Source organism: Ursus maritimus, unplaced genomic scaffold (genome assembly GCF_017311325.1).
Source record: "Ursus maritimus isolate PB19 unplaced genomic scaffold, ASM1731132v1 scaffold_5, whole genome shotgun sequence".
In the NCBI taxonomy this organism is placed as follows: Eukaryota; Metazoa; Chordata; class Mammalia; order Carnivora; family Ursidae; genus Ursus; species Ursus maritimus.
The window spans coordinates 33383252-33406861 of NW_024426663.1; the positions used below are offsets into that span (position 1 = coordinate 33383252).

Genomic DNA, 23610 nt, shown 5'->3' on the forward strand with positions numbered 1-23610 from the left:
CTACATCACATGTTATCAACAATGCCGTTACTACAGATTTTCATTTTCTAAAAGTCAGTTTCTCCGAGGTATAACTGCTAATACTTAGCGATTATTTCTGGTTTATATCTAGAATTAAATACTTACCATGGTGACCAACTCTGCAGAAGCTTTTGTGCATCAGCAGCCTTATGAGAATAAGAGCTGGTGATCCACGCCGTCAGGCACCAGGACGTTATAACAGGCACCTCCTTCCCGAACCTCTCCAGGGGAATCGAGTTATCCCAGGAACCCAAGAAATCTCTTTTCTGAAAGTGTCACTTCACAGTAAGGAGGTTCCTGGATATCAGTGTGCTGAAACTGCCCCAGTGTAAAAGGCCTAATTACCTTCTTGCAAAATGAAAGAAAGAAAGGGGAGTAGGAGAGGAGGAAGAAGGGGGAGGGAGAGGGAAGAAAAGAAGAGGAAGAAGAAATAATAAAGAAATGAGGAGAGTAATCTAGTTGCTCTGCCCCGGAAGCAGTTAACATTGGAAACAGAACGGATCAGGCTGAACATGAACAGCTGCCTCTGGTCAGCGTTTGAACAGCACAGGGTAGGACTTCCAGAACCCATTGCATGGGTTCAGAACCCAGCCTCACCACTTAGAAGCAGTGTGACCTGGAATAAGTTAATTAGCCTCTCAGAGCCTTTGTTTCTTCACCCACCACTTCGAATATAGCAGGTCTCAATGAGAGAACCAGCTTATGGGCAGGCTGGAGGCACATGGCGTCTCCCGTGGTCCACAGTACACTTGATCCAGGACATTCGCTACTGATGCTGATGCTGCAATACCAGGGAAATCAGAACAGAGCCGATGCCATTGTATTTTTTATTAAAAAAACAAATTAAATAAAATAGTGATCAATTTATAGAAAATGGAACTGGAGTCCACAGTTCACGGTGGGGGAGGCTCAGAAGATGGAGACGAGGTTATGTTTGCCGCCATTTCTTTTTCTTCATATCTGGGAGGCAGTTCAGAGGAGAGATGCGGAGTGACTGAGATCTCAGAGGACAAAGCAGTCCCAGAAATGGTATATATAGATTCACGATCTCTCTCGGAGGCCGCGCCTTGGTCCTCAGGAGTTGGGGTCCTACTAAAAAGAAGGGAGAACAGACAGGGAAGAGAGGGGGATAGTAACGCACTGTAAATACGAGATTCTTTTCAAAGGTTTGATTTTATGTGTTTAGGAGCATGTGCAAGGGTGTAAGGAATAATTTCTTCCCTGTTCTACTTCTTACAGATACACCTTGAGTCCTTGCCCTTCCTTCCTTAGAGCTGACTGTCACATTAAGAGAGTCTCAGCCCATTGCTGTTTCCCTGTCATTGAGAAGGCACGAGGTAGGAGCATGTCCTTGCCCTCCAAACAGAATATGCACACGCAGAGTTACTGTTCTCTACCGTTCTGTCTTCGGAGACAACTAACGTGAGGTAGACAAACTTAAACGAAGAGAAAATTAAATCCATAAGTCAAAAATGTGAAGGGAGGCAAGAAAGCGTCCCGGTGACTGGCGTGGGCTCTAGCAACAGGCCTACCTGCCTCTGAATCACCACTCCGCTGCTTCCCAGCTGTGTGATCCTGGGAGCAAGTTATTTCACCTCACTAAGCCTCAGTCTCCTCATCTGTAAAATGGGGACGATAAGAGTGCCACCTCGGCTACCCAGGAGAATTACATGAGAGAATGCAAGTAAAGCCACGCCGTGGCACACAGAAATCATGGTAGTAGCAAGTAGGAGTTTGTCTTAAGTTAATAGACATTTATTTAGGGCTTGGGGGAAGTTCATCACTGGAGAAAAGAATACAAAAATTCACTAACAGAATTACACAAATGTCCAGAACCTAACTTCCCCTTCATCCATGCAGGACAATCCCTATGTCCGTCTCTGTCTGGATCTCTGGCCCACTACCCTCTGAAGTGCAAGAAGAACATGTGCCTTAAATCAGGAATGACCAGGTAAGGTGGCGCCCATCCCCAGCATTCTCTCCAGGTCCCTTGGGTCCTACTTCTCAGTGTCCATAGAAGTCAGCCCCCCAGCCAGTTAGGCTGCCGCCAGCCTTTCCACATGGTGAGCTGTAGCGGTCAGGGCTAGTACCCACGGCGCGGGCTCTGAAGCCTTCAGCTGCATCCCTCTGCCTCAAGGGAAAGCACTTCGATTTATGTTGTTTAATCTGACCCCAGCTATGCCTCTTAATTTGTGGCATACGGGGAGCATGGGGGATGAGGGTGTGAATCTTAGATTTCTCTTCATTCAATCTGAGAAGGCTCTGAGGCCCAGGGAACAACTTCAAATTGAGAGGAGAAGCCCAGCGTGGTTGGGTCAGGGAGCAGGCTATCAGCCAGTCATCCGAGTACCTCCGTGAGATACTGAAACCCTCTGTACCTGCTGGAGGTCCCCTAGGAACCCCACGGCTCCCTGTGATCAAAAGTGCAACACCTAACATAGCAGGGGGCCTCCCAAGCCCTGCTCTGGTGCTCAGTCTGGCTAATAGAGTGTTAAACATTTGAGGATCACCCCTGCCTGGGCTCCATAAAGATGCCTGGAGGAGGCTCTGTATTTAACCCGGCATAACCACTTCTGTAATTTTTAATGTATGTGCTGCCCAACGTTTCCCGAAAGGTATTCTCAATATTAAGGCAATGATTCTGACATAATGCCAGCAAAAAAGCTACTCACACTCTAATGTTTATTCCTGTACCACAGCCTTAAAGGTAATTTGGCCTGAGTTCAGGCACAGGCCTGAGAAAGTTAAACATGCCCGCTCTTGAAGTTCAAATGCAAGGTCTTACCCATAGTTAAAAATACTGTAATACGAAGGTGGGTTTTCATTTGGAAGCAAACCATTAGCCCCAGGACTCGGAGTCACTGTGGAAGCTGAAGACTCGGGAAAGTAAGGTGGTGGGGGAGGTGGGAATATGATCACGGCATCACCTAAGGAAACACAAGTTTTCATTGAAGACAGGTGAGTAATAAATGCAAGCACATTAGCAAGAGTAAAATAAATTAATTACATATCTGGCCCATGAATATAAAAGGTCAAAACACCTATGCTAACTCCAGAATTTAAAAGTGGGCCTATCAAATTCAGAGAGAGGGAGCGCGGAGGTTGCCAGGGGCTGGGGTGAGGCGGGGGGGATTCAAGTGAGTGCTTAATGGGGGCAGTTTCTCTTTGATGATGAAAAACTTCTTGAACTTGATCGTGATGATGGCTGCAGAACTCTGCGAATGTACTTAATGTCACTGTCCACTTAAAAATGCTTAAAATGGTAAATTTTATGTTACACATACTGTACCACATTTTTTTCAAACAGTGGGCCAGGATTTTCCTAGTAAGTCTGAGCTCAAGCATTTCTGTGAGGCATCTGCTTCCTTGGAATGCCTCCTCCTGCAAAACCTTTCTTGTTCTCAACCTGAAATTTTAAGTCGTCAGCCCTTAGCAGTTAGATCAAGTGCCTGTTCCTTACGTGCGGTTTTAGCCTCTGAACAAATGACAACAAGCGAGGCCACAGCCCGTCTCTGTTACTGCCACAGCTGTGCTGTACACTCTTACAGGGGATTTCTCTGCCAACATTTCACCCAAGAGAAAGTCACCCTCAAAGAAAAGCTTGGGTTTTTTGTTTTCATCTTTTTTTTCTTTTTGCATTTCTTTTGCTGCAAAAATTCACTCCAGAATAATCCCATGTTTTGGGGAGGAGGAACAGACACCAGACACAAACTCTCATGTGTCCTCCAATTCCAATACACAAGGCACCACGTGAGTTGCCCAGAATATTCTAGACATGTGGCAGCACCACTCCATAATGGTTTGACGGCAGCCTCGGATAAGCTGGCAGCACCAATTGACATCTGGGGAAGAATGAAGGAGAGAGGACTGTAATTCACTGCGGGGAGGCAAGCCGTTTGTCCCGGCAGCATGACGCTCGTCTAGGTAAAGCACAGGATTCTTTAGCGCTACCAGGGTGCCATTTGCCAATCACCAACCCAGCGTGGCCCTGGGCGAGTGATTTGACCCCACAGGCCTCAGCCGCCACATCGGTGAATCGCAGGCCATCCGTAACCATACCTGCCTCAGAGGTCAGGCAGGAGGACTGGAGGCGCAAGTGGTGGTTACAACAGTGCTGGTCACGGAGCCAACGCTCGCAGCAGCAACACGCCTGCAAGGGTGCTTTCTGCACAAGCCGCTGCCAGCAAGTGGCACGGATTGGCATGTCTGATGGAACCCTCCCAGCTGGCAGCCCATCTCCTCGCTGCCTCAGTAGGGGACGTAGCCCTTCCAAAAATGTGTGAGCTCTTTCTCTCCTTCTACAAGCACATGGCCCCGAGAGCTTAAGGTATACACCGCTCACCTAAACCTGATAACATCTAATGGTTATCTTGGGCTTCTCATTTAGTTTTTTTCACAGGTATTGGTAGGTTAGAGGAAGTAAGGTCTATTGTTTACTTTAATGACACAGTGTAGAACAAAGGAGCGGGGAATAAGCCTCTAGAGCAGGCCAGTCACCTCTCCAAGGCAAACAAGGAAGTGCTCCGAGTCACCAGCTGTCTCTGAGCCTTGTGAGGCCTCTGCCCATCAGTTCCCCGCCCTCCCGAGCCTTGCAACCTGCTCTCCCTGAAAGCAGTCCCATACCCCCTGGGTTTCCTTTTCACTGTGTCCTGCAGGACTTGATGCCCTCTGAGTTGACAGCAGACATCCCTCAAGGGAGAGCTGTCTCATGCCTCTGCTTGTGTGTCCAGGACCCAGCACTGAGTGTGCCCACAGTAGGGATATCACGCATTTGGGGAGGAGGGGATTCCATTCTGGGAACAGCTGAATTCTGGAACTTAGCCAAGAACTGCCTCTCATCACCCCAACCCTCATAAGGCAGAATTGACCATTGATAGACAGTGTCTAGATTCTTATCAATTAGGCTAAAAGGCACGATTTCTAAAGGAGAGAAAAACAAGGAGTTAGGCTGCCAGACTTTCACAGGTTTGATGGAACTTAAAGGGTTAAACAGAAAAGATTTTACACGATGGAGGATGGAGTGCCAACATCAGGAGGAGAACCCCCCCCAAGTCACTATGTCCCAGCACCAGCAGCCCTGCTTTCTGCTGCCCCCCAATTCCAGCCATCAGGAGAGAGGAGAGCGTCAAATGAGTGTATTAACTTGTCCCCGCTGTGTTCCCCAAAAGGACTGAGCACGTCTATAACATAGGGTAAGCCCTTTCGTCCTGTAACAGCTACCCTCAACACTTGGGGGAGGATGAAACCAGCAGAAACAGAATTATAGCCATGTGCCCAGAGGCCCTCCCCGGTGCTCTGTGGGGGCCATAGTCGATGCGTGCCCCCTGCTTGGGTTTGGAGCCTGGCTCTGCTACTTGCTCGTCTATGACCTTGGCAAGATATGTGATATCCTTGTGCCTCAGTTTCTTCATCACTCACAAGGGGATACTAAGAGTATCTCCCTCATTGGGTTGTCGTAGGTGTGAACAAATTTGACAGAGTAGGCCCTTGAAGGGCCTTGAAGTAGGCCCATATCTGTGTTAGCTGTTATTAATATATAACTAATATCAGTGTGGTCACCATAAATATATAAATACACAAATAGTAGCCTGGGAGTTTCAACCACGGCTCCAGGATTGGTCTGTAAATCCGTCTGCCCTTGCCACCAAGGCCGGTGCCATGCAAGGCTGGCAGTCCAGGGAATTGCCCCAGTGAGTAGCGCTTCCTGCAGCAGACAGCCCCAAACATGAGAAACATCTCATTCACCACATTCCTCTTCTGTTCCCCCCCCATGGTTTCTGCCCCATAATGCTCTATGCCTGGCCTTTTAGGTGTCATGGCCGTGGCTTCAGAGCTTTACCCTTTCAAAAGTAGAAGATTGAAAAAAAAAAAAGTGACTTTCAAAAATGAGCAGCAATGGGGTTTCTCCTTGGTTGTGTGAAACTGAGGCCAAAGCTCCTGATGTTGTGCTGGAGGGGGCTGACTCCAGGAAATAGTAATCCATCTCTTCTGCAGAACCCAGAGAATGCAAAAGACATTTCTCAGCACGTTTCATCATTATCTGTGCCACTATTTCCAAACTTTGCCTCCACCGTGATGCCAAGGTTAAAGTTACAGAAAATGGAGAACAACGTGGGAAACAGTGTGGAAAGCCCCCAACCCCCAAAACACAGAAGATCCACGGACTTGGGGGCAGTCAGAATCCTAGAATGTTAGTGCTGGAAGGAATCTTAGCAATGCGATGCTCATTTTCTAGATACATAAACTCAGGCCAGAAGGGGTTAAGGACTTACGGAGGACAGCCAGCCAGCCAGTGACCACCAGGGATGAGAATCTGCATGTCCAACGCAAAGTGCCCTAGCTTTCAAGTCACTGGGCGGGTCTCTAACGCGACAGAAGGCTCCCAGGCTATACTAGCACTTTCACTCACTTTCCTCTTCATTTTCTCTGTGACCTCAGTCAAGGTCATGACTTAACGTCCCAAAGCTTTTGCTCAATTGTAAGGAATTGCTGGAAGGAGATGATGTGCACAAGGATTCTTACAGGGCTTAGCACAACAGCCGTGCTGTGCATGTGTGCACATGCGTGCGTGTATGTGTAAGAGGGACAGAGAAAAGAGAGAATCTAGGCCAGACCCGAGGACAGCCCAGCGAAGCCCTGATGCCACAGCCACTGTGATGTGAGCGTGCCCACGAACGACAGCCACGTACCTACAGTGACCTGGACGGGCTCCGTGCTCTGCATCGGTCTGTCTTCACTTTCGGAGGCATCCTGGCCCTCATTCAAGTTGTTTCTCTTAACATGGGCAACCACAAAGAAACACAGTCCCATGAGCACAATCAAGGGCCCCATGATCTGCAGGGACAGGAATCCACAGATCTGGGGCTCCACGTCGGCCGTGTCTGTCTCATTCAGTGGTTCCTGCGCCCAGTCTGAGCCGCATCCAGGGACCCAAATGCCCAGTATGCTGATGAGCATGCCACTTGTCAAGAACAGAAACCCGAAGATCAGACACTGGGCAAACTGGCGGCTCTCTCCACAGATGAAGGCTCGGTCAGGGTCCGCCTGACTGCCCCGCAGGCGCCCCTCTCGGAGCTGAAGTCGTGCCCGAGAGCGGGCCAGGATCACAGCCCCGAGCCCCACCGCGGCACAGGCGGGCCCCGCGACCTTCAGCACCATGCTGCAGTCTGGGAAGATTTTGTACTGGCATGCCTGGAACCCAAAGATGGAGAGCAGGACTCCCACACACAACAGGATGGCACCAAAGACAAAAAGGAAGAAAATGAGCTTGCTGACACGCCTGTCCCGCTGGACCCCGTCTGGCTCAGCAGCAGCTACAGGAGACATGGCCGGAAGAGGCCCCTTCCCCAGAATCGGGCAGGATGGGTTTCCTTCCCTCCAGTGGTTTCAACAAGTCTGAAAATACAACCAAACACCAAATTAAAGTGGGCACAGGTGTTCCTGACCCGCCCCGGCCATTTTAGAAATCACACCAGGATGAAATCATAGGGAACAGAACTTGATGCAAGTGATACACTGTGAAACAATGAGCTGGTTTATGAGTCAGAAGCACTGGCATTCAGAAACTCCTGAATATGTAATTTTATGAAGATATTCAAGAAGAGGAAATGCAATTACCATATACCTAAGAGGATCTTTAAAAAAACAAAACCCATACAAGAGAAGTAACTGGGTGTGGCTTTTCCTGTTATGAGTGTTCCCCGGGGGCAACAAAACAAAACAAAACTAAACTAAACAACCCCCCCCCCCAAAACAGTGGTGAGTAAGGGAAGAACTACTGGAATTATTTCTGATTTACAGACATTCCATATTTCATCACAGCTGCTCTGAGCATTTCCGAGTCGATAAATTTTCATTCAGTAACTAACTTTCCATTTCCTATTTTAGACTGTGGCAACTTTCCATTCCCCTGCTTTCTTCTAAGGCTCGGACACCTGCAGGAGGCCCAAGTTCAGTCGTTTCCATTGAAGGGGAAGGCAGTTCAGGAACACAGTGAGTTGGGGGGATTTTAAGTTAACTCTGTCAAAATGTGATTCTTGAGTTCTCACACAAGCACTGGGGCTGCCCGGGCCTGGAACCCCCGGCCCCGGCTGACTGGGCCAGGGTGACCCAGGGGAGTCTGGCACAGCAGGTCAGGCAGAGCCTTGTCTCCCAGGTGTGCAGGCGGCCTCTCATGAACCCTCCTCCAAGGTGCCTCTCACTTCCACAAAAAGGTTTAGGCTCAGTTAAAAATAAGCAGCTGATAAAATCACCAGTTACAAAGCACGAAAAATAACAGAACTTGGCTTTGAAGGAAGACTGCGAGATCAAGTGGGAAAGCACCTCCCACAAGATCACCCAAGCCCTGTGCTGATATTACCATATATTAAGTGTACCTGAATCAGTTGTTAATAGTTGTCTACTGTATGCAGATTGACTGTATTATTTTAGTTATCTTGTCTGACTCTCATGAGTGGGATATTTTACCAGGACCCTTCAAGTTGGGGCACTGGAAAAGACAACCGAAGTGTGAAGACCATTTTTACTTGCTCAAGGAAAGAACTAAAAATATTTTGTGCCATTTGTATCCATGATCACATGAAGGAGCTCAAGATTGAAGCTGTAAAGCCAGGCGGTCCTGAAAAACCCAAGTCATGTCCAAGGAGGGTCAGTTTAAGTAAAGAAAACAAATAGCTGGTCTTCTACTAGGAAGTACTTTTCCAGGAAAAAGTGCAATAGAATCAGAAGGAAGTTGGAGAAAGAAGGAAATCTAGGGGGGAAATAGCTTCCATTTTAAACCTGGACAAACTATATTTATGAAGCTGGAATAAGCTGAGAAAAACGCTTAAAGAAAATATTGCACCAATTTATAAAACAGAAATCTGAATCATGTAATCTCTTTTGCTGGTTCCAGAGATAAGGGTGATTCTCTGTTACAAAGTCCTATTAGGAATTCATTGAATTCCTGGTACCTTCAATTCTGAAGCGTCACCAGGCTTCAGATGTCTTAAGGCGAATTCCCCAAATACTAGTAGAGTAAAAAGAAGCCTAAAACTGGATCTGTAGCTCTTATCTATGGACAAGTGGACTAAACACCTGCCATATGTATTAATCCCTCAACCATAATTGCATGTGGGTGGTCAAGTCTGTCTCCTACATGCATTCACGAACGTACACAAAGACATCTACACTAACAGAAAATTAGACCTTTTCCAAATACTAACCTACATTTAATTTCCCCAAAGCCAAATCCACCTCTCCACCACTGTTTTCCAAAGTCCATTTCCAAATCAGCAGCATCTCACCATGCCCAAGGCTCTGCTGCGTTTGGGGATCGAGGTAAAGACAGCCAAAAGTCTTTTATAGGGAATCCTTTCCCCGGTTTCAGGGAGCGCGAGCGGCTGGGCTTGCGGCTCCCACCCCCGCAGATTCAGCTCAGGGTCCTCAGCGCCCGCGCCGCTCCCCGCACCAAGACGTGGCCGCGAAAGAGCCGCGCCCGAGCGGGAGTGCGGAGAAGCGCGGGGACCGCAGCTCTCACCTGAGCCTTCGTCCTGCGTGCGCGCTGCCTGCGCCTGGGCGCGTCCCGGGAGCTTGGCGCCGCCTCGGGGTCCGCGCTCCGCGGGCCGGCGCTGGCAGTGGGCACCCGGCTGGGCGCGGCCTCCCTGTGGCGGCCCGCACCGCACGCTCCCACCTGCGCGTCCCGGCGCGGAGGGCGGGCCGCCACTGTATTTACAGAAGGAGGCGGTCCCAGAGAGGGCGCGGCGTCTGGGGGCACGGCTGGGCAGGGCTGACCGGCGGGAGCTGGCCGCCACCAGGTGCTGCCCTGCGGGGCCGGAGGCGCGCCCGGCGCGGCGGTGGCCGACAAGGGGTGGCCTCGGAGCCCAAAGCTGGCAGACTGGACCGCTTCGCCCGTGACCGTGAGCGCGAGGAATCCGGGGAAGATGGGTACCCCCGCCACCGGCCGCAGCCGTAGGAGGCAGGGGGCGGCGAGTTGAGGTTCTCCTCTTGGCTGCCGGAGCTGCGCGCCGCGCGGGCCGAGATCCAGGCAGCAGGATGGGACCCGGATCCTTTGGGCGCTCAGGGCCCAGAATCGAAGCTGGGGAAGCGCCTGGCCCCCTTGCCGATGTGGCCGTGGTCCAGGCAGGATGGATCCCCGCGTTCCTGCGGCGGCGCTTTCGGCCACGACGCAGTCTGGAACCGGTCTTCCGAGTGGCGGGTGGCCCTCCTGCCGCTCCGGAGACCTTGACGGCGGTCACTGGAGCGAGTCCCTGGCGGCCAGCTCCCCGACCGCGAACGCGTTATGAAGACACCAGGTCACTGAAACGTGTGCTTGTTTTAGAATGGAAGGCAAGGGTCCTCCGTACCTGAGCCGTTCAGGCATGAGGTCCTAGCTGGAAGACTGAAGCAGGCCCTTGGCAGGTCAGCTCTGTCCCTTCCACACTCACACGTACGCTCTTTGCCATAGAACCCCTCTTCCGGTTCTCGATTGTTAATGGTAGGGAGGAATTAAAGTGGTAACTTTCCCTGCCCTTGAACCAGGAGTTTCGGGATGGGTTTGCCAATCCCCGTGCTATTTGTAACCTGCCCTGTAACACGTGACACGGACCCAACTATGCCAGTTTCCACCCCAGAGGTCAGGGCGCCGTGGAAGGTGAGTCAAGGGCTCAGCCCAAGTACAGCTGCGCGGTGAAGCCCTGGGGACTTACCCATCCCGTCACTTCTCCCGGCTTGCTGTCAGCTTTGCCTGAAACCGGTCACGAGTTCATGCCAGTTGCTTTCAGCTTTTTAAAGTGTGAACACTTTGCATATCTAATACAGCAAGTAGTTCTGTAGGTCTCCCTAACGGTAAAGAGTGAGATGGGCTTAGCCAATTACCAGGGGTGCAAGGGAGACTCTCAAAGAAGGGGTCAGAGGGAGGCAAAGGGGGAAGGCTGGTTCCCTGGACTCTGAGCCCTGGCTGGCTGGCTGGCTGGCTGGGTGAGATGAGGCTTCAGGAGGGAGGTATCTTGGACATGTTCCAGGGTTGCAATTTGCTGGGGGCACTTGTCCCAGTGGCTGGATGTGGCCTTTTTCACAGCCAGAGTGCCGTGGCCTCGGACAATCTCTGCCCTAACTAAATACTGCTGTTTATTACTATCTGAATAATACTGACATCCTTGTCTCTGTGTCAGCTTCTGTGTTCCCCATTTTACCTACAGCCTATGATTCTTTCGTGTGTGTTCCCAGCAACTCAGAGAAGGGGGGAGCCAGAAGAGGATGGGGGGCTCTAAGCCAGTCAGTTTTCAGTTGAGGGAACCAAAGCCCAAAGGCAAAAACTGACCTCTGCAGGTGATTAACATGGAGCCTGGGCCCGAACCAGATGTACTGACTGTTCCTCCTAGATACACCTGTCACCCAGAGGATGCACAATGCCATGAACTCAGAAAACGGCTTTTTATTGTGGCTTTTTTTTTTCAGAGATAGTGAGAGAAAATGCATGAGAGCAGGGGAGGGGGAGAGGGAGAGAGAGAATCTTAAGCAGGCACCACATAGGGCTCTATCTCACGACCCTGAGATCGTGACCTGAGCCGAAACCAAGAGCCAGATGCTTAACTGACAGAGCCACCCAGGCAGCCTGATTACGTGGGTTTTTAATTATTATAACAATATAGACGCTGTATCCCAAGGACATTGTGGCTCTCTGCGTCTGGGGTGGAGCTCTCCTGGTCAAAGTGTCAGTATATCCCGGGGTAGAGAGGCCTCAAAGTACACCTAGCTAGCAGGCAGATAAGCAAGAGCCTGATTGCACAATAGCAGCCGACACCAAGCTTTCTAAGAACACAGGCCCAGTACACAGAATGTGTTCTCCCTACACAGCCCTTCCTTGTACAAGAGGGTTTCCATCTCCACGGGCCCTCATGCTTTTCCTTCTTCTGTATCTGAAACTCGATCTCTGGCTGCGTCGTGTGCGGACCTGCAAGGGGACTGTTGATACAGCTGCCCTCCGGTGCCACATGACTGAGGGCTGGCCACACGTGACGGCCTTGAACGTACAGACACCAAGGACGATCAGATTAGCCTCCGCTCGGGATGCCGGCTGCTTGGACTGTTTGTCTTGTGGAGCCTGTTTGCCTAAATTAAAATCCTTGGAAACCGATCGTCGGTCAAGTATGAAAGACAAAGCCACCCGCCTTCCAAGTGCTCATCTTGGTGGCAGACTTATTTTGAGGAGAGAGGCTGGGTGACCTCCTTCCTCTCTAATACCAGGTGGCCTTTTCCAGCCTGTCGGGTCGTGAAAAAAGAGAAGACCAGACAGAACCCCTAGAAAAATAGCATCAGAACAGGCTTTTTAAAATGAATGAATCTTGGGGCACCTGCGTGGCTCAGTCAGTTAAGCGTCTGCCTTCGGCCCAGGTCACGATCCCAGGTCCTGGGATCAAGTCCCACAAGGGACTCCTTGCTCAGTGGGGAGCCTACTTCTCCCTCAGCCTGCCACTCCCCCTGCTTGTGCTCGCTCTCTCTGACAAACAAATAAATAAAATCTCAAAAAAAAAAATAAAAGGGGGGGGGTGAATCTTGAATTCAGGAAGTGGGTAGGGGCCGTGAAGCTGTGGCACGCATTCATTTATTCATTCAGCAAATGTTTACTGAGTGCTGACCGCAGGCCAATAAACAGACCCAGAATCCTTTGCCCTCGTGGAACCTCTATACTAAGGAAAAGGAGAAGGACAACGAACGAAACATGGAAATGATACAGGGAATTAGAAGGTGGTAGGTGGCTGGGGAGATTCTGCACCCAGGAGGCTGGTTAAGGAAGGCGTCTGTCAGGAGGGGACACTGCAGCAGAAACTTGAAGGGGATGGGGAAGCAAGCGTATTGATCATCTATGACTGCATAACAAATGACCCCCAAGCTTGGAAGCTTAAAGCAGCAAAGGTTTATTATCTCTCAGTTTCTGAGGGTCAGGAGTTTCAGAGCAGCTTAGCCAGGTGGTTGTGGCCCCGGATCTCTCATGAGGCTGGAGTCCAGCTGATGGCTGGGGTCGCATCCCCTGAAGGCCTGTCTGGAGTTGGCGGGTCTGCCTCCACGGTTGCTCCCTCCTGCGGCTCTGGGCAGGAGGCCTCGCTTTCGCTTTCGTACCGTGTAGACCTCTGCACAGAGCCATCTGATTGTCCTCATGACATGGAAGCTGACTTCCCCTAGAGGGAGTGATCCAAGAGAGCAAATGAGGGGGAAGACGCAGGGCCTTTTATGACGTAGTCCCTGAAATCCCACACCTTTGCTCTGCTGTATTCTGTTCCTTAGAGTTGCGCCACTAAGTCAAGAGGAGGGAAATTAGGCTCCACCTCCTGAAGGGGGAGACTATCAAAGAACTGGTGAGCACGTTGTAAAACTATCACAGAGAACTATAGTGATATTTTGGTGAAGAAGGGAAGGGCCTTTCAGGCAAAGGAGATAGCAAGTGCAAAGGCCCTGAGGCAGAACCAGGGATGGCATATTCAAGGAAGAACAAGACGCCAGGGTGAGCAAGGGGATAAGGAACAGGAGAGGAGGTCAGAGAGGAAAGGTGTGTGTGTGTGTGTGTGTGTGTGTGTGTGTGTGTATATGTGTGGCCATGTGTACCCGATTGTGTAGAGCTTCATGGGCCATTGTAAGTACTCTGAGTGAGATGAGGAGCCTTTGGAGAGTTTTTTTAGCTGAGTATGGTGTGGTCTGACTTATTCTTTTTAAGGCAACAGTGGCTTCCAGGTGAGACTAGTCTGAGGAGGGGGAAGGGTGTAAGAGAGACATTCAGGAGACCGTTATAATAACCCAGGAGAGAAATGGCTGTGGCTTGTGTTTGGAGGTGAGAAAGCAGTGGGACCCTGTATATATCTCGAAGAGAGAGTCCTTGGACAGGATGTGGGTTTTGATTTGAAGGTTTTTGGCCTGAGGAACTGGAAGGATGGTTCTGGTATTGCCCAGGATGGGGAGAAGGAAGGCAGGACAAGTTTGAGAGGGAAGCTTCTGGGCATGTTAACTTTGAGATGTCCATTTCTCCATCCGAGTGGAGAAGGTGAGTAGGCAATGGGATATCCAGGCCTGGAGTTAGGGAATTCTGGGAGGAATACTTTGCCGTGCTCCGTTAGGTCTGATCATTACAGAATCAAGGAGGCAGGGCCCCTCATTGGGAAGAGTTTACACATGCATATGTGGCTACGCCCGCGGTCGGTGCTGTGGAGGGCACCAAGCAGACACAAAGCAGTGGGCAGTCTGGTGCTCTCCGATGCGGGGATTTCTGACGTTTTCAGGGGGCAGAGGGCGGCCAGTATGGCCAGGAATGAGTTTCTTCTGGTGCGGGGGCTTCTGCTGCTCTGTACTCTGCTGAGGCTGGGGTACAGGAATTTGCTCTGAGTGCTGGGTCGTGGGTCCATAGTTCAGCCGGAGTTCCCAGCTCGGAACCTAGGTGGGTGCCATCCAGCTGCCCATCCCTGCGAAGGCTGCTGCAGTCAAGGGAGGCCAAGGTTTCTGGGCCATTCTCTTCCTCCACACCCCTGTGTTGGACTTGGACCAGGCCTGAGAGGTATGGTGGGTGGGACTGACTGACTTGGCAGGCTTGAGTGGACGGTTTATATTTGGCCCCTTAGCTGACCCCCAGTGCAAAAACTGGTGTTTCGCAGTCATTTTATTGCCTGGAACGGTACTGCTGATTTCGCACGGGTGATAACAGCTGTGCTTGAGTGCGGCGAGCTGGAGCCAGGGCTATGGAATGCGAGGAGTTGTTTCAGAGAGAGTGAGTGAGGATTTGCCATGGTCTTGGCAGAGGCCTCCACATTGCCGGGGGGCGGGGTGCATTTCGACAGTGGCGGCTGCTGGCTGGAAGAGAGAACAGCACAGGGACAGCAAGAGTTTTCTGGAAATGTCACAGTCTTCTGGCAGTTTGCATTGCCTCCATCAATGCACTGACTGGGTTGCAAAGAGCAAAGTATTTCTCCCCAGTATATAAAAAGGGCATAAATGGACCTCAGTTTAGATCCTGGCTTTGCCACCTAGTAGCTGGGTGCCTTTGGGCAGGTGAACACATTTTCTGTGCCTCAGTATCCTCGCCTGTAATATGGGAATAAGCAGACCTACCTCAAAGGATGTCTTGAAGAATAAATTTCTGGGACACGACGAGCCACCAGTCAATGTTTGTGCAGCTGGTCTCGTCTTCCATCTGTGGCTCCTCCCTGGCCCACAGTCTTCAGCAAGGCTGAGCTGACCCATCTGTGGAACAGGTAAAGGGAGGGGTGAGGAGGGAGATGAGGAGGCTCCCTGAGAGCAAAGTGAGCCATGCTGACTTCTCTTGCTCACTTGCGATGGTCTGAGCCGGTGCCAGCTCAACTCCAGCACACTCCCCAGTAATTCCTGGGAGTCCTCAAAGGTGTGTGCCCCATGATGTCAAAAGCCAGCTGTCCAGATGGTCACCCAGTGTTGTCTGCCCTTACTCCACCACTGCCCCCAGCCCTGGAGGGACCCTGCAGGCTGTTCCCCAGCCAGTGGGTAGCCTGGGTCTGGGGTTCCACCTGCCAGCCTCTCCTCGATCCACCTGCACATTTCAGCCCCAGCACTACACCCTTGGTTCTGGCCCTCCACTTCCTGCTTGCCACTGATGATTCCAAAAAGGAGTCAATTCAGATTACAGTGCTCCGAAAATAGAGCTAGGTGAAGTAAATCTGAAAATAAGTGAGAAAAGGAAAGAAAAAAGAAAAGGTTGGCTGTCCTTCCTGTCTCACTCCAATAGCTTGTCGGTAATGTATAGGGGACAGGGTGGAATCCCTTTGCTATTATGCATACAGGTGACTTAGCTGTTTTAGGGTCTGATGTGGACACTTGTCTGAGACACTTGGAGATGGCTCTCAGAATAGCCCAACCCAGACCCCCGGGAGGGGGCCATCTGACTGCTGAGGTGCTGTCTGTGGGGACCCCGGTGCCCAGCGGGGCCCCCGGCAGGCAGGGTGCAGCCTTCCCAGGTGGTCCCCTCACGGACACAATTGAACCCTTGGCTTCTCCCATAGCAACTGCTGGCCTGAAAACTGAAGCAGTAAGAATGTGAACACCTGAGAGCTGGGCATCCGATCATTTAAAAGGCAGTTTGGCAGGAAGCCACCTCCTAAATGCCCCAGATTTTAACAAAAGGCCCCTTGTCGCAGCCACAGAATGCAGGTAAAGCCAGGGCTGGAGGTGGTGTTGATTCAGAAAGAAAGAAAAGAAAACTGCTCTATGGGTTTTTTTTCCTTGTGAACCTGTCTCACAGGGTTATTGAAAGGATTGAATGAATACACAGAGAAAGACCTGCTGTAATTTGTGCTTGGATGCCATTCTGGAAAAAATAATTTCTCCTCAATAATAATTGCTAACTCCTACATAAAGCATGCTCTGTGTTTATAGTGACGCACCTCTTACTCTCTTGCACTGCATAACAAGCCAATGGCATAAGGATTGTTCCCCATTTGACGCATGCAAAGAGGGGGTGAGCAGCTCCGACCCTAGCTTGCACCGTGCTTGTCCCCTCTCCTAAGGAAGTCCGAAGCTCCGCCCACAGCATCCTTTTTCGCGGCCGATGGGAGGTAGCTGTGGCTCTTTTTCCACGTCAGTTTTGAGTCACTCGTGGGCAAGCTAACAAACTCCCCTTCATTTTTTAATTCTCCAATTAAAAGTCATTTCTCCGGAGAGCCCCCAAATCTGCATCAGCCCCGGCTCCGCACACCGCCTGGTGATTTTCAGAGTCCCTGGCATTTTTCATTCAGGGCACTTGCCACAAGTGTGGTTGATGATCCTTTTGAGACCCCTTCTCCTCGATCCTTTGCCGTCCACACCACTGTGTCACCCTCGCCCTTGTTGTTGCTGCGATCCCGGACCTCCCCCTCCCACCGGCCCGCACAGGTTCGGGCACCTGGCGCCCAGGTCTCTCCCATTTCAAATCCTGCCTTCATCCCGAGTGCCTTCGACCTCGCAGGGATGACCCAGGCGAAGTCCAGACAGACCTTCTGCGCCGGTCCACTTCCGCGGACACCTCCCGCCGGCTCACGCTGGAGCCGTGATGCTGTGAAGCAGCGCCCCCTGCGACAGCAGGCGCCGGAGCGTCTCCTTCCTCGCGTGTGTCCCGCCCGCCGTTGCGGCTGCGCTGTGCGTCGCTCCCACCGGACCCGGCTTGCTGCGGGCGGCGCTCTCCTCTCTTCCCGTCTCTCTTGTGCCGTGTAGATTCTGTGGCCTGTCCGTCCCGTGGCCCTCTTTCCGATTCCCTAACTGTGCAAGCCGGTGTCTTCTCATCCCCGCGCCTGGCAATGCCGCCTTCGCTCCCTTTCTCAGCCGGTGCCTCCGCGGCCGCGTGCTGCTGGTGAAAGACACCACCCCAGAGTCCACCGCTATCTGCATACATCAGTGTCCCCCAAACGGAAGGGCCCTCAGCTGTGCCTGGCAACGCAACCTCGCAACCTCGTTTTGCTCCTAGACTCGCTTTCCACACGCCTGTTTCGCCAGATGGCCCAAAGCCTAGTGAGCCCTGTCCTCTGCGCCCGCGGCACCACTGATGGGCCCGGTCCCTGCCTGGCCAGCGTGGTTCTTCAGGGGGAAACAAACCTGGCCAAGTGTGCGCCGCCCCTCATGCCCCTGGCTCAGGGTCCCCGGCTTACAGCTCTTTAATTTTCTTTCAAGGGCTTGACTCCCAGAGCATAATGGCATCTAGGCCTAGTCAGGGCAGCTTCGAGTCATAGCCTCCTGCCGTGCCAAAGCCAGTTTTCCTTTTATTGGACCCATGTCACCATTCCAGGCTCCCCTCCCTTATGGTGAGCTTTTTCTTGAGGGTTCTCGATACTTCCTGCCAAAGGCCTAAATAGAACCACCTCTATCCATCACCAAGGTATAGGAGAGGAAAGATAAAATTTTCCCTTTACCCTTCTGAATTCTCAGCTGAAACCTTTTCATAAGAGACAAATTAACCGGAGAGAAACAGAAGCTTACTAACATGGATAACCATGTATACCTGGGAGATACCTACGAGAAAATGAGTAACTCCCCAAGGTGGCCTAGAATTCAGGCTTAATACCATCTTAATAGGGAAACAATATGAAGGACGGTGACCTCGTAAGGAGAATAAGTGATTTTTAGGAAAGATGAACAGAACAGAGGAAGAACAGAGGGAAGATATAATAATTTGTGACAAAGTCTGGGTGTGGTATCAACTTCTGTGTCAACTTCCAGCCCATTCTCCTGTGATAAGAGTTGATCTTCCCTGGTTGATGAGACCCCCAGGGAGGGGCTTTATGACAATTGAATTTCTTTTGGAGAACCTGACTTCAGGCTGATAACAGGAGTTCACAGAAAACCTCTTTCTGCATTGCTGTTTTTCAAGTGTATACAGTTCAAAATAACCGATATGCCAAAGTGGGTGTCAAATTTTGGGGTGTCAAATTCTGTTACCCTTCAGAAGATTGAAATATAGTTGGTAAACAGATTCTGTTAAGAGCCAGATAGGGGCGCTTGGGTGGCTCAGTTGTTAGGCGTCTGCCTTCGACTCAGGGTGTGATCCTGGCGTTATGGGATCGAGCCCCACATCAGGCTGCTCTGCTGGGAGCCTGCTTCTTCCTCTCCCATTCCCCCTGCTTGTGTTCCCTCTCTCTGGCTCTCTCTGTCAAATAAATAAATAAAATCTTAAAAAAAAAAAGAGCCAGATAATAAGTAATTTAGTCTTTCAGGACAGTTGGTCTATATTGCAACTGCTCAGTCCGCTGTCCATGCGGGAAAGCAGTCTTAGACACAAATAATACATAAACACATGAGCGTGGCTATGTTCCCATAAAACTTTACTTATGGACACTGAAACTTGAATGTCATACAATTTTCACGTGTCCCAAAGTACTCTTCTTTAAAATTTTTTCAACCATGTAAAGTATAAAAATCATGCTTAGTTCATGAGTCACACAAAAATAGAGGCAGCCAGATTTGTCCTGCCCGCTGTAGTTCGCTTACTCCGCACTAACGTGTTGACCCTGTCCTACTTTGTCTAGTTATGCCCAGTTAACCCAGACATGATAATGCTGAGAGGGATCCAAGCAGGAGGCTCCCTGATGGCTCTGAGCTCATCTTACCCCACGGTGTTACCACCTCCCCCAGTCCATGGTCCTCTGGGGCCACAATAGGGCCTTTTTACATATAGTTCAAATTCTTTCCCTCTGGACTACTTTCCCACACTTCTTACAGCACAAACCCCTCCCCCAAACTCTGTCAGGTTCAAGGTGGAGCTATTATTTCTAATAAGAGTTTGCTTTTGTATTTAATGATTACCAATATTTTAAATATATTCATATCTGATCAATTAGTGCTAATAATAATGGTACTGATGATCCAACCCAAAATCATTTTAATATTTATGGTTATGGGAAACTAAAAAAAGTTATGTATGTGTATATTTTCTTGCAAAGCAAAATATATGCATCTCAAAGAAATATGATAAGGCGATTAATAAGAAATGCTCTTGCGTAAAAACACTACATCAGGATAAAATTCTCTGGGGAAGGGAGCACCTGGGTGGCTTGGTCAGTTAAGCATCTGCCTTCAGCTCAGGTCAGGATCCTGGGGTCCTGGGATCGAGTCTCACATTGGGCTCCTTGCTCAGCGGGGAGCCTACTTCTCCCTCAACCTGCCACTCACCCTACTTGTGTTCTCTCTCTTTCTCTGACAAATAAATAAAATCTTCAAAAAAATATTCTCTAGAGAGGAAGTATATAGAAATAAAAATTTGTAATAAAGATATGTAAAATGTATTACCATTTTTTAAAAGCTGGCTAATTAAAAAAATAGATTATGGTTATGTCATGAACTAAGCTAAGTCAACTTAGTCGTATCCCACTGCCCGGATTGTTTTCAGTAGCTACCAAAGCTGTCTGCGTCCACTGAAGGCTAGCTACGCCCACACAATCTCACTAACAGGTGACAGCAAACGTCTCAAACATCTCAGATCAGTTCTACTGGACATACAGACATTTATTAAACATTTATTAACAAACAGGCACAAAGCAGTTTATACGGCTGCCCTGTCCCATGAGCCTGATGACCTTGAGTTGACTGGAGTCAGCACCGTGACGTTCCAGAGCCAGGGTTCTCCAGTACTCAACATGCACCAGGCCACTGGACAGCTTTGTCCGACCTGTGGCTGCTGACTGGCCTGTGAGGGGGATGAGATGAGCCAGCGGGGCCCTCCTCGTGGGTAAACTCACCCTGCTCTGAGTTCTATGAGGGTGAGGGATAGTACCTCTAACATCTTGTAGCCAACCCACACATCTTAAATACCTCTAATCCTTGAAAGTTAGCCTGCAGCTGCATTCACCGGCTCAGTTCCCAGGCCACCACTTTCCCTGCAGACCTTTATGCTAATTAGCAGCGCCCCGGGGATGGATGGAGATGAGGATGCTGAGACCGGTGGAAGCCCCTGGCCTGTGGCCTTTCCGATCTTAGCTGACTTCCCAGACTCTGTAGTCTGGAAATCCTCGCTGACCCATTACAGTTTAACCCAAGTAGCACAATATCACACTTTGGCTGCAGAATTTTAATGTCGAGTACAAATGTCTAGCAGTGAGTGTCAAACCGCTGATGTATTTTCATCCCATTAGGCATCTTTAAAAATGACATACGTGTTATTTTAAAATGTCAATATTGATAATATGCCATGAATACAAGCCCTTTCTATTTAAATGTATGAGGAAAGTTTTGAACATCCGCTTAATTTTTTTAGTTTATTTTAAAAATTTATTTTACATGTCAACTCTCCAATGAACAAGAGGGTAGTTTTTACAAATCCTTTCAGGGGTTACTGTCGGCAGAACTCTCTTTGGTGGTGGGAGAGAATGTCTCCTTGGTCTTCATGCTTGTTTGCTCATCCTCTTCCCAGAGCCCTCAGGGCTCTGCATTCCAAAGAATTAGGCCAAATATGCTTTACAACACAGCCAAGCTCCTGGGACACCTTCTCCCAGGCAGAGGGTGCCTTCTGGCCTTTTGGTGTGTAGCTGAGTGAGGCTTCTCAGGAGATTCTTCCAGAATGAAGATCTGCCCCTAGGTGATGTGCTTGTTCAACTTAAACTGAGAAGCACTGGTAACTTAGCAGCTTCTCTCTTTAAAATGAAATTAAGTTTTACTTTATCAGCACCCTTTTCCCAGCACAATTCTGTATTTATTCGTTTTTAGGATTTGGGTGCCTTCCTAGAGTGTAAGCACCATGATAGCAGGGATACATCTAAATTGCTTACTGCCGAGTCCCCAGTGCCAGGCCAAGTACCTGGCTGGCCCACGGTGGGTGCTCAGTAAGTATTTGCTGAATGATGAGATGAAATGAGCTGCTGAGAGATGGAAACAAAACAGAGCCAGAAAATACCCCTGTCAAAACTGAAGAGGAACTAGGCCAGCAGTCAACCCCACAGGATATAGCAGTATGAAACTGGACCAACGGGTAAAGACAGAAGACATGGACCAGCCACACCAGGATCCACGTAAAGCAAGCCAAGGGTCCTGGGACTTCATAAGGCTGAGGCTAGGTACGAATTTACATGACTGACCTATGACATAAATAATAATTTCATTTTATTTGTCCCTTGTTGCTCATGGGCCTCAACATTCCCTACAATGACTCATTCCAATGCTCTCTTCTGCTCTGCCAGCTCGTCTTTCATTTCGTACTTTCTTACTAGCCTTACCAGGAGCTCTTGCTTGTCTTCATTCTGCTCTTGTTTTCTGGAGGTAATTACTTCATGAAATGTTTAAATTCATGATTTTATATTTGGTCTCATTTTGCATCTGTTCCATGGAAAGATATTTCTGGTGAGTAAACTTCATCTTCCATTTGTTTTTCCTGTCATGTTTCTCAATCTTTTGTTCTTTCTCCTTTTTGTTTAACTATTATTATGCAGGCATTTTAAATTATGACCCTTCTTTGGATAAGGTGAGCGCTTTGTGGGCAAGATATTTTTAGGAGTTGTGTGTGGGGAGAGGTCAGGCCTGTGTTCCAGGCCATTACGGCAATTCTCCTATGACATGAGGTTAGGTGCATGAAGTTTTTCTAGACTTCACTTTTCCCAAGCCAACCAAGATTGCAACTATAGGGTTCTTCAGACGGGCCACGCGATGGCTTAAACATGCGCTTCTACGTTTGGTCCTTCTTCCCCTGTATTATCTTGGAGACACGTCAGGCCCAGCGTAACTCCTGCTGCCAGGGTACTTGCTGATCCCCATTGCTGAACAGGTTTTTAGTTTTGCCCCTCAGAATGGTCACCAACTTTTGGAGAACCATGTATTGTCAGTTTTGTTTGGGACTTGCACCTACATTCCCAAGGGTACCCACTTGTGTTGTTTGCTTTCACCTGCTAATGAGGTGGTGGAAGTATCGATAAAGCCATAGTAAAAGAGAATGTGTAGGTCTATGGGGGGGGGGGTTCCTTATCACGTAAATTCTTAGAGATACAAGGGCTGGCTGTAAGGTCAGAGTTTCACCCCACTCCTATTCCTAGGGATGCTAATGAGTATTAAATCAAGGTCCTCAGAGTAGGCCACAACTATTTGTAATCTCAGCTTTATAAATAACAACTCAGTAATTGGAGAAAGGAAAATCTATTCCTGGGAAGGCTGAATTAAAGGTTACATTAAAAAGAAATGCACTTTTTTTGTCTCCAGACAAGCAGTATGTATTAATTCCTTCACTTGTTGACAAGTATCTTTTTTTTTAAGATTTTATTTATGACAGAGAGAGCGAGAGAGCACAAGCAGGGGGAACAGCAGAGGGAGAGGGAGAACCAGGCTCCCCGCTGAGCAGGGAGCCCGATGTAGGGCTCGATCCCAGGATCCTGGGATCACGACCTGAGCCAAAGGCAGGTGCTTAACCATCTAAGCCACCCAGGCATCCCTGACAAATACTTTTGATCACTACCTGCCAGGGCCTAGTCTAGGTACTTCAGATACAAAGGTGACAGAGACAGACAGAGGTCCTCCCCTTGGGTGGCTTACATTCTAGATGGGAAGGCAGAGCACAAACAAGCAAATACATAAATATGTAAATTCCAGCAGAGATGAATACCGTGAAGAAAAAAAATCGAGCTGTGTACGGGTACAGAATGGTAGCAGCAGCATTCTTTCAGAGACAGTGATCTGGAAAGGATTCCCTGAGGAGGTGACATGTGGACAGACATGCAAGGTAAATGAGAGTGGGGTACACAGAGAGTTGGAGGGGATCCGGGCAGAGGGAAAAGCAGGTGCAGAGGCTGTGGGGTGGGAATGCGTGTGGCATGTCCAGGGAGGGTGGCTGGAGCAGAGGGAGCAAGGGAAGGGTGGGAAGGAAAAAGAAGGCACAAAACAGTCACCCCAAGAGAGCAAAAGAGGGGCTCAACTGGGAACTCTATAGGACGGTGCCCCGATGGATGGGCTGCCCTGAGGCTGATGGTCGTGAATTTAAAGCAGGACTGGCAGTGTGTGTCTCTTGTGAGGCAGTGGGAGCAGATCCGAGCTATAGGAAAGTAGGGTCCAGACAAGACGAAGTGGTTTGCAATCCCAGTAAGAGGGGCAATGGAGTTGAGAATGTTGCCAGGAGTGATTCTGGTGGTAGACCACAGCATCGGATGTGGGTAACAA

The 23610-nt window shown here is 49.7% G+C and overlaps 1 protein-coding gene and 1 long non-coding RNA gene across 4 annotated transcripts in view; one reads left to right on the plus strand and one right to left on the minus strand.

Moving 5' to 3' along the window:
• LOC121100710 overlaps positions 1-2290 on the plus strand; it is a 23272-nt gene extending 20982 nt beyond the window's left edge. Inside the window, exons 3-4 of the long non-coding RNA XR_005832472.1 lie at positions 1261-1358; positions 1882-2290. This is a non-coding gene — a long non-coding RNA (uncharacterized LOC121100710). The remainder of the gene's footprint in view (positions 1-1260; positions 1359-1881) is intronic.
• TMEM171 (transmembrane protein 171) lies at positions 841-9688 on the minus strand. Of its 3 annotated transcripts, none has more exons than XM_040622192.1 (4): positions 9539-9688; positions 6711-7416; positions 2807-2948; positions 841-1110 (listed from the first exon to the last, which is right to left on the minus strand). In XM_040622192.1, exons 2-4 carry the CDS (start codon positions 7345-7347, stop codon positions 915-917), a joined length of 975 nt encoding a protein of 324 aa, XP_040478126.1. In that variant the 5' UTR covers positions 7348-7416; positions 9539-9688; the 3' UTR covers positions 841-914. The 3 variants fall into 3 exon arrangements, with proteins under 3 accessions (XP_040478126.1, XP_040478124.1, XP_040478125.1); XM_040622190.1 differs by having other exon boundaries at positions 841-1113; XM_040622191.1 differs by lacking the exon at positions 9539-9688 and adding an exon at positions 9225-9465 and having other exon boundaries at positions 841-1113.
• Between the last annotated feature and the right edge of the window lie 13922 nt (positions 9689-23610).

Coding starts and splice junctions, on each gene's coding strand:
- TMEM171 (XM_040622190.1), bottom strand. CDS start 7,347: ATGTCTCCTGTAGCTGCTGCTGAGCCAGACGGGGTCCAGCGGGACAGG. Junction 2,949..6,710: donor GCCCGTCCAGGTCACTGTAG/GTACGTGGCTGT, acceptor GTGTTTCCTTAG/GTGATGCCGTGATCATATTC. Junction 1,114..2,806: donor TACAGTATTTTTAACTATGG/GTAAGACCTTGC, acceptor CCTTCTTTTTAG/TAGGACCCCAACTCCTGAGG.